The following is a 10,801-nucleotide window of genomic DNA, read 5'->3' as shown; positions in this document are numbered from 1 at the left end:
GTGTGTGTATGTGTATGTGTGCGGACACGCTACGGGAGCTGTTGTGTTGCTTCAGTGGCGCCTTGTCTCTGCTCCAGTGAAGCCCGAGCAGGGAATTGGATGCGGAGGGGGACTCGGTGCACATGACAGGGGGTGATACGAGGTAGATTGTTCGGTTCATCTTGGATAACTGGGAGAGCGAGTCACGGCCGACGGCCACGCCTCCAGTCCAACTCATTAAATGGTGTGTAAAGTACATGCTGGGAATAATTAGTGCCAAATAACCTCCTTTTTTTCCACCTTGTTCGCAGCACAACAACAAAATGTAATGTATCATCTGTAGGTGTACAATAAAACTATTCAGCTGGACAAATGAAATGAGGGAAATGATACTCTCCCAGCAATCGTTCACTTGTTTGTTCTAAACATCCATCAGTTACTTTGCTCTTTTGTTGTGGTGATGTGAACCCCAGTTCTTGCTGTATTCTTTGGTGGACAGCTGCGATAGATCTGAAGTGATGTGTCGAGTATAAGGAGAGCTGAAAAAAGTGGATGTCAGGCTGGCTGCCTGTTAGGTCTCTGCGTATCTCAACATCCTCTTTGGCCTGCTTCTGTCACAAGCTGTTGTTTGACTCGGACCTGATCTGCCCAGCTACTTGTTGTGCTGCATTCTGCAGACCTAGTGCTAACCTGCAACATGGAAGCAACAAAATTGCTCGTGAAATTTTAAGACTGTAAATGAGCTTTATCAGCGCTCTTCAGGAAACACTCTTTAAATCGGGGCATTACGCCGTATCTCAACTTCAGTTGCGTCTTAGTAGAATCCTTATGCGTTAGCACAGCTAGCATAGGAATCTGGCTTTGTAATTTGGAGCTGAATTCTCTTCTTAAAAAAAAAGACACTGAAGCAAAGAGCAGCTCCTTCTGCTTGAGGCGATGCAGCTTTTTGTGGATACACTGCAAAATCTAAATGATGGACTGTCAACTCTCTTGCAGAAATGGCACTGCAAAGAATAATCTCTCTGGCAGTGGATCATGGTTGGCTGTATGCTACCAATGTTGTGTCTTTGCTCATGTGAGCATGCTGCTTTCATACATGCAGACATGAACGTATTCTCAAGTGTGAGAGCACAATACGCGAATACAAAACTCATACACTAAATGCTTCCAGCCTGAAGCCTTTCTTTGGAAGCATCCAGTGAAAAATATGGGATTAATAACCTGAATAGCATTATTTTTCACCTCTAGCCTTTAGAATAATGCATGCTTGGCTTGGTGTCTGGATGAAGTTGTGCCCTCGTCTTTGCCTGGTTATCGGTGTGTACGAGACCTGCTGTGTGACCTGGTTTCATGCAATCTCCAGCTTCTAATTAGGAGGCTGCAGAAAAGGCTGGAACGAGAGGAGGAGTGATTAGTTGCCTTTGGGTATTTCATAAGTGGCTTTCAGTGCCACATTTGCATTATTTGCTTGGGGTCTGAATAACAAATCAGCCTACCTTTGCAGCAAATTGAGGGTAGCAGCTAAAGACCATCAATACATGAAATCTAAAATGAAACTGAAGAAACTAAATAAGCTAAACATGCTAATTCAATATGAGAGGGATGAAATGAAATATTGAAACATGTGGTGCTTTAATGTTCCAGAGCAGATTTGTAAAAGCAAGTTGTAGCTGGAGAGAAGAGATTCAGATGTATTTTGACTGATATAGTAAATGTGTTCTGCTTCTGTCTCTCAATAGATTTGGGTTGTCGTTGAAAAAGAACACACACACAAAAAAACACGAGTACCTCAGTGTTTGTAGATCATTCTGTGACCATCAGACCATGTGAACCATGCGAGCCCTATGATGGAGCCCCATGCTGTATGAGTTCTGTAGGGTCAGTCAGTGTGCTGATCTGTAGCGGAGGCCCTGTCTGCTTATTTGGCCGGTCTCCCCAACCGCTGCGTGCGGCCGCCACAGTCAGGCCCGGTCAGCCATCACTATACCACTTGGCCATTTGCCCATGCTGGGTCTTAGAGGGCAGGAAGCAAAGTGGGCACTCCACGTGCAGACCCACAGATACACACATCACACACACATGATCACGGCGAGTGACAGTGGCTCTTGTTTACCCAGCCCTCCCACCCTCCCTCAGTCTCCTTTCATCCTCTGCTTCCAGTCTGTCATGTTGCGTGTCACTTCCCACAAATGTCAGTGCCACCGTGGGACAGTGATTAATTTTGGTGTGCCTGGCAAAATGTCTTCAAGATGTTTGTTTGGGCTGTCTTTCCCACCCCCTCGCCCACCCCGCAACTCCCTGCACGTCTTGGAGTCGTGGGTCGAGAGTGGCAAGCACCCCTCCTCCATCCGTCACGCCCACCCACGCACGCACGCATGTCACGACTTTCTCTTTAACGGACAGAGAGGAGGGCTTCATCGTTCTCAGGGTAAGACAAAGGCTACCTGAACTGACAGAGATCTGCTTTTTTTTTGACCAGAGCCACTTTTTGTGACCCCCACCATCATCGCCTCTGTGACTGTCTGTTTAGTGTGTACTGCTGGTATGTGATGGGCGAAATCTTGACCCAGCTCTGGGGGGCTGTAACACTTCACTGTCAATGTGGCTGATTAGCTTATCACTCACAGCACTTGGAGGAAATACATCACCATTCCAGACAGGGATTCCCCCGGTTTGGGTCTCATTCTGTGCCTTCTTTTATTCAACGTTTAATCACTGCTGGAGTCATTGTCTGCTCTAAGTTTTTCAGTCTCATCTCTCTAAAATCAATCAACTGTGATTTTCAAGAAATTCTCTCATTTGTTTTTAGTGATTTTTTTGAACAGCTGTGGTGTTTGTATGAAAGCACTTCTTAGACAATTCAACAATCCAGACTCACGCATGGACACCGTTATTTTCTCAGGGAAGAAAAGCAGACAGAGCCATCTCACCTCTCTCCTTTCAGCTCGCTCAACAAAGAAAGTGAAACACAAAGTGGCAAATGTGCTTTGGCTTCCCCACAGTGCGGTATCAGGTATGGTAATTACTCTGCCATTAACATTGGGAATAGTTAATGTGTATTAATGTGTTAATGGCATGTTAATTACTGTACATGGTAGAGAGCGCCTGCAGGCATTCGCTCAGATTCTTTGTGCCATGTGGATGTAGGCCAGCCTTTATAAAAAGCCCTTAAGAACATTGATGAAAGAGGATCCTGATGTTTCATTTGTCAGAACAAAAGATTTTCAATGGTAATTTGATCCTGCTCCCGGCTTCTGCAGCTGAAGGTTACTGATCCAGGCGCCACGACAAAAGAGATGATATGAAGTCAAAGGAGACGTGGAACGCGGCAGCAGTGACACTGGCCTCTTTGTGTGAAATGGATACTCTTAGCCCTCTGGAGTCTCCAGTGTGCTGCTTTGGCAGTGGGTTTTAATAACACGGTGGATTAGAAGCCTTGAATCCTGAGTGCCAAGCTCGAGTTAAAGCTCACCTTGGATGGTCCTCGGTAACAGGTGGGAGGCCACGGTCATCTTACCCCCGCCCTCTTTCCAGATGCTTCTCTGTGCACCCAGTCTGCTCCATGGCTTTAAGAGAGATGACCTTTGCGAATATTGGCAGAAAATAAATTCTGTTTCGATTAGTTAGCTTTTGGAGACCTTTGCAGATCAATGCAATTAGATGAACAGAGTGTCGATATGTGGTTAAAGCTGTTCATTTGAGGTGCTTGGTGGGCGAGGAGCTACAGGAAGTCAGGGTTATTTCTAAAGAACAGGCTGATTTAAAAAAAGTGTCATGGTGTTAAACACAGACAAAATAGTGGCACTTTTACACACGTACAAAACAAAATAACAAAAAATAAATAAAAAAAATTAAAAAACACCAAGTTGTTGAAATTGAATTGTTACCAGTAAATCTCTTGCTTTATCTGCGGTCTTTCTTCACAGTGAATGGTCCTGTTGCTTGACAGTGCAGTGAGTGCAGCAGAATGAGCTGAAGAAGCCCAGAGGAACCCCTTTCCTCTTCAGCAGGCCACATTAACCCAGCAGGGCTCTGCCTTTATGGCTCTCCTGCTCACACTTCAGTGATGAGAGTAAACAAGCAGCGGGGCAAAGGTCAGCTAAGCCCACAGAATAAAAGAGGGCACAAGGGGGGAAAAAGAGGTGGGAGGAAAGGAGAGCGGCCTGAGGCGGTGCTCAGATCACTGTCAGTGTTTCAAGCAGGGAATGATGTACGAGACAACAGCCGTGAACCGGAAATGATTATAAACAGAGAACAGAGGGGGGAGTATATATAAAAAAAGAACTGCATTGTCTTTATCTGTCAAATTTATTCCTTCCTCAGATCAGATGGCGGCAGCAAGACCTGTAAAATGTTAAAAGAGGACCCACCTCTGAGTGATAGTCGTGGATTAATCACAGTGTCTCCTTTTGTCTCAGCCACTGAAGAAAAATGAGGAACAATCATACATGCATGTGATTTTTTCCCCACCAGTGACACCACCTGTATTGTTGAGTGACAAATGAGGCCGATTAAGGATGTGTGGCATTATTATTAATATAATTTCTGAGTTTCTCTTTTCTTCCTTTTACATCATTAAACACACTCTTAATTAACTGAGCCATCATCATCGTCGTCATCAGGTCAGAGTAAAACAACTGGAACAAGCACAGATTCTTTATTCCTAAGTTCCCACTGCTCGCAGGCTTTTCCAAGGTGACACGACTCTCGCGCTCTCCCTTTGCACCGAGATTAATCCCACTTTGACTGTGGAGGTGGATTAGAGCTAAAGTCAGGTGCCCAAACTTGTTTTAATACCCATATCATCAGACAAAAACAGGATAAAGATTTGAGCAGGAAAAGCACCAACACAGCATTAGAATGTGGCTGTAGAATTACGATACAGATTTGTCAGCGGCACAGCAAATTAAAGATAGTATCTCTGCTGCAGGTTATATTGTGGAAGTTATGTGATGATGCTGAGCTTAAGCGGCGAATCCCAAATCTTTACCTCCTGTAACAAAGGTGCACGGAATAAGACAGCGAGACCAAGATAAGGTTTCTTATTCTTCTTACTTTTATTTATTTATTTTTTTAGTATGTGTTTTTTTATGTGTGTGTGTTGTAGATAGATGTATACTTTCCAACACGTGTTATGAACGACCAGTTTGAGCTGCTGTGGCACAAACACACCCTGGTGGACTCCTGCAGGGCCGTCTGCTTCTCGGAGCAGCGGAGTAATCATTTTTATCCTGCTGATTTTCCCAAATAGAAATGGACACGTATGATAAAAATGTCACGGCCACTCCACATGTCAGCGAACTAACAGGATTACATGTCACTTTCTAATGTCCCGCTCAGTTTTCTTTTGCTGTGAATGGCCACAATATTGCGCGTGGGAACTTTGTGGTAATATATGGTAAGAGACAAGGAGCTCTTTATGGTCTGTGATTATTTAGTTTGAATGAAAGCAGTGATTTATGCCCATTTAGCTGAAAAGCCCTGTAAATTCCCTCAACTGCATTTCCCCTGGATATAGAGTGAGTGGAGTGAAAGTGACAACTGGGTTTGGTGTGGAAATCTACGCCGCGTCCCAGAGTTATATTTAATATACCTGACATGAAAAACGTGCCTACCTACTTACCACCACCCGCAGCACAAAAGAAAGCGAGGCCTGCTGCGCTTGTGTTGAATCAGAGAGTGGGAGCAAATAGCAAATTAGGGAAATCTGAGCTGTTGTGGCAGATAAACCACCAGCTATTAGAGCACGTTGAGCCGCGGAGCCAGGCATCTGGTCAATCAATGTTTGAGTTGTGTGCCATTTTGTCTCACGCTGCTCAAAGCGGTGGAGTATCTCCAGAACGGCATCCTTGGGTGGAAGTTGTGCAAATGTTGGTGCGATGTGGACGAGGGTTAGTGGAGCAGTGGCATATTGTCCACTCGGATGGCTTGGCTCTGCAAGCCTGATGGAGCCTCGTCCAACATCTCAATGTCTCCAGCACAAATAGCCACATTCATCCACTCCTCTCACACCATTACACCTAAAAGACTCGAAGCCAGACGATCCATAAATAGAGGCAATTTTTTTTTCCTGCTGGCACTGCAGTTGAACAAAACACCAACAGAGATGAAAACACCAGAGACGTGGCCACAATATGTTGCCTAGATTTGTATTTTTTTAACACAGACTCTTTTTTATAGAGGAGACAGAAAGAGGAAAAGAGTTATTATCTCTTTAGTATTTACTCCTGCGGATGGTGAGCAGGGTCACTCAGTCAAAACATGGTAAGAGGGGCTTCTCTGATTGCATGCCTACTGGCTGACACAATAGAGCCACTAATCTTTGTATTTACAATCCAGAGGCTGGCCATATCTTAATGAAGCTGTAATTAGCTGTTGAAAATCCCTGAATTGCGGGAGGGATTATTGAATTGAAACAGCTCTGGTAATCATAACACTCGAGTAGCCACTCAGTATTTACTGCCCATTGAGCCACATTTATATCCACTTACAAAACTGAATTGCTCTTGCTTGTATGTGTAGTTTTTTTTCTGTAATTTTGACCCACAGTGTGTTTATTTACTCTCTGGAAAAGCCTGGCATTGTGGTTGCAGTGCCAGCACATCCAGGTGTGAGTGGACACTACCTGCTGGGTGATTACAGCGTGTTGACAGAGAACCAGAGGAAATACACAGCAAAATGTGCAAACAAAAGCAGATTTCCTGAATAAGCAATTTGCATGGAATTGACCTACCACTTACAGTATATCACTGTATGTAGACCTTTTTTTTTTTTTTACCAGAGCAGTTTAGGACTATAAATGTAGATGAGATTCAATTTTTTTTATTCACCGTTCTTTAACCAGGCAAGTCCCGTTGAGATCTCATATCTTTTTCAAGGGAGGCCTGGGCCTGAAGGTAACCTATTGTACATGTTTTTTTTAATATACAGTACATATTTATATAAGCTGATCAAAATAGGAAAAACTGTAGTACTCTTATGGAGCTTCCAGCCTTCAGTGTGTGAAAGACAGAGACACTTACTGTAGGTATAGTTTCCTGTTTAGCATCCATTCACAGAGTAGAAGTGCCACTTCACTATTGAGCATTTGTCAGTTTATGGATGTTGCTGTCATGTCAGCTTTCCTGTACACACACTGTGCAGCGCAGTGTGTAAATAAAAAGGGAACAGACATAGATGCAGGCGACAGGAACACAACACATACACAGGAGGCACTCAGTTCATACCTGCAAGGGAAGTCATAGTCACAGTATGGCAGAATGTGCAGATGTGCTGCATTTAATTGCACTTAACTGTACAGTTTGGAAACTTTTGCTTTGGCTACAATAATTCTCAGGACCTGCAGTCTTGAAAGGTGGAAGATAATGGAATTGTCTTTTAGTAAAACAGCTAATTAAACTCAGAAAACACAAAAATTGCCCTAATTCAGTCAGTTATACAAATATTAAGCTATAATTTGATTTAATAGTAGTTGAGGGTCATCCTCATCGTCAACCTCAAGCACTGGAACAATTTGATTAAATCTTTAGAGTGCACAAAAGTAAACATATGCATTTATTTACCAAATGCTTGTTTAATTCCTTATGATAGTTTTTTGTATTTAGCAAATGGCAACCTGGCATTTTCTAAAACTGTGCCCTTTTTTTGTGCCACTCCAGGTCTCAGCATCCGTGGTGCCCAGGAGGAGGACCCTCCGGACCCCCAGCTTATGCGTTTAGACAACATGCTGCTGGCAGAAGGAGTGGCAGGACCGGAGAAAGGTGGCGGATCTGCCGCCGCTGCAGCTGCTGCCGCGGCATCAGGCGGGGCAGCCGACAACTCCATCGAACATTCTGACTACAGAGCCAAACTCACACAGATCAGACAGATCTACCACACAGAGCTGGAGAAATATGAACAGGTAAGGAGGGATCCCAAATACTTTTACTTTTATGCCTTTTACTCAGAACTGTTGCTGCATTTTTAATTCCATTCAGAAAAAGAATAACGTCTTGTGTCTTCTTCTTTTTTTAATACTGGAAGTTTTACACAATCCTGTGACTTCCACATGTGCCCATTGAGTTACGCTTCATAGTTAGATTGCATCATCCAGAGCAGCTTATGCATTGCATTACAGAGAACATTCCAGTTAATATGATGAGAGAGAATGGCCTGGAAAATAAACCACAACATTACTTACTGTGTTGTAGATGATTACAGAGATCCAGAGGACTGCACTTGTCATTTGTGTTAAATGAAAGTATGATCAGCTCCTTCACCTAGCACTTTCAGCCTACTATTAAACACTGAGGCATTGTGGGTGAAAATAAAAAGGTGTAACAGTGATGCCTCAGCAAGCCAGCACGCTAAATGAGACTAATTTACTTTGTGCTTTCAGAGAGGAGGCACGGGGGCAACACAAGTCTTAGCCTGGAGTAAATGCATCTTTCTTAAGGGTGTTTCCGTGTTTTAATTATCTAAATGTAAATACTTAACGAATTTTGCTCAGAGTAATGAGCTAAAGTGTGCACTACGTAAATGAGTTATTCTAATTAATCACGCATGAACTACCGGTTTAACTGAACGCTTTTTAAATTCTCAACGCATTACGGCCGAGCAAAGTTGCAAATCTCCATTTGTTTAAAGATGACTTCATCGATTATGTCATTGGAGGCACATGAAAACAAGGCACTCTGTTAGAGCTTTGAATCTGTGCATGTAAATACTTCACTTGATGAATGAAAAAAAAACAATGAAAATCACTTTTGGAAAATCCATCAGTGAGTGTTTTGAAGTTCTTTTAAAACTTGGCAGTGATTAGAAGCAACTCACTCCGGTTGTTTGTGCCCCCTCTGTTTCTTTTCAGGCGTGTAACGAGTTCACTACCCATGTGATGAACCTGCTGAGGGAACAATCTCGCACGCGACCCATCTCGCCCAAAGAGATCGAGCGCATGGTGGGAATAATCCACCGTAAATTCAGCTCCATCCAGATGCAACTGAAGCAAAGCACCTGTGAGGCTGTCATGATCCTGCGCTCCAGATTCCTTGATGCCAGGTCAGTGGAATGTGTGTGTGTGTGTGTTTTATTAAATGTGTATGAGTGTGTGTATGTCTTAGGTATTTAGAAACTTCCATTCCTTCTGTATGACCCATATAAGCAAACCCAGTGGGTGGGGTTGTGGTGGTGGTGGTGGAGGCTTTGTGCAAGTCTTGAGTTACTCTCCCATTTGTAGCACAGCACACAGTATGAGCACAGCAGAGATGCATGAATTTAATTACGCTCATGTTCCATGCATTATCCATTTTCAAGACAATCATGCCCTCACACCTGAGAGCAGTTAAGACCAAATGAAATGGGGACCGAGTCATGTGTAATGGATGGAGGGAAGGTCATCAGCAGGTGTTGTGGATTACTCTAATCACTAACAGTACGGTGCGGAGCGGGAGCTCTGCCGAGAGCGGCACAAGTTGTGGCTAAACAAGCCAAGTGGAAGCACATTTGCTGCCCACTGCCTGCGAGAAGCACAGTAAACAAGGCGAAATAAGCAAATGCTCAACAACATGATAAGTAGTGCCCTTGGGAGGCAAGGGGACCCAGATCTAGTTAGAGTTTCCTTGTTTCTGCCGGAGAACCCGGGGCTGAGGCTCTTCAGGAACAATGCTCAACTGTGCATGCCGTGATTTCTATAATGTATCGAGATGCACTCCGACTGGGCTTTGCGCTCCGTCACGAAGCCCACCCATCCGCTGCACTAAACTCTGCGCATTACACGCTTGGACTGGAGATTGCAGACCAACAGACCAAATTAAACATTCTGTGTGTTTTGAGACCGTGTTTATTGGTCAGTGTTTTGTCCTTTCTGTGCAGACTACACTGGGAGCAGGACATGATATTTGCCTCCTGAAGCCGCCCCCCTCACCCCCACCCAAGAACCAATTCCTCATTATTTTCACCATTTATGTGTGAGATTGATTGTGCAGTCCAAATGCAAGCCTTAATGCTGGTCTCGCTAATGGGCTCGCTCTGCCCCGTCTCTCGCTTTGCTCTCCACTCAGGCGAAAAAGGAGAAACTTCAGCAAGCAGGCGACGGAAATTTTGAACGAATATTTCTACTCGCACCTCAGCAACCCGTATCCGAGCGAGGAGGCCAAGGAGGAGCTGGCCAAGAAATGCAGCATCACCGTTTCCCAGGTGGGTAGTGCTCATCTAACAGTAGATGGTGGGTAATCAAGGTGGGGAGGCCTGCAGGGATTGTTACAGTAGGTCACACTGCCAAGACACAATGTCCTCTGCTAACCTTGACATTGTGGCTGCCTAATGATGCTTCAGTCAAGCCTGGTCCCAGTCAGTCAGAGCAGGGCCACAGGGAAGGGGAGGCCTATATCATCTTAGCCTCAATCATGGCACTATGCTGTCCTTCCTTACACTGGCTCCCCTGACATTTCCCCCCCTCTCATTCCCATCCACCATGCGGGCTCTCTCTCTGATGCCTGGTCAGACCTTCAGGTCATAAGTTGGGGGAGATAAAAATAGCATCATCCGTTACTTTAAGAAAAGCATTTAAAGGCTGGTGCTTCAAAACCGGGAGTGATATTAGACATTTATCTGTATGTTTTCTCTTAAAGTGGCCTAGCAGGATGCTTCTAATTCACTGTTATACTTTCCACTTAAAGATGAGACTTCCCCACTTCCTATATATCACAACCTCGTCTTTAGGTAAACCTGAAGGCAATATCTCTCACACCTAACCCCCACATTCAAAGTAATATTATTCTGTACTCTCTCTCTCTCTCTCTCTCTCTCTCTCTCTCTCTCTCTCTCTCTCTCTCTCTCTCTCTCT

General features: G+C 44.3%; 1 protein-coding gene across 1 annotated transcript in view; it reads left to right on the top strand.

Annotated features, from left to right (window-relative positions):
• pbx3b (pre-B-cell leukemia homeobox 3b) overlaps nucleotides 1–10,801 on the top strand; it is a gene marked incomplete in the record, with an annotated part of 59,221 nt that overhangs the window by 37,184 nt on the left and 11,236 nt on the right. The window contains 3 exon segments of the mRNA XM_014007180.1: nucleotides 7,638–7,879; nucleotides 8,825–9,015; nucleotides 10,017–10,152. Of these exon segments, the coding sequence (XP_013862634.1) occupies nucleotides 7,638–7,879; nucleotides 8,825–9,015; nucleotides 10,017–10,152 (569 nt within the window).

Source organism: Austrofundulus limnaeus, unplaced genomic scaffold (genome assembly GCF_001266775.1).
Source record: "Austrofundulus limnaeus strain Quisiro unplaced genomic scaffold, Austrofundulus_limnaeus-1.0 Scaffold40, whole genome shotgun sequence".
NCBI lineage: Eukaryota > Metazoa > Chordata > Actinopteri > Cyprinodontiformes > Rivulidae > Austrofundulus > Austrofundulus limnaeus.
This window is presented reverse-complemented; position numbering and strand designations above follow the sequence as displayed.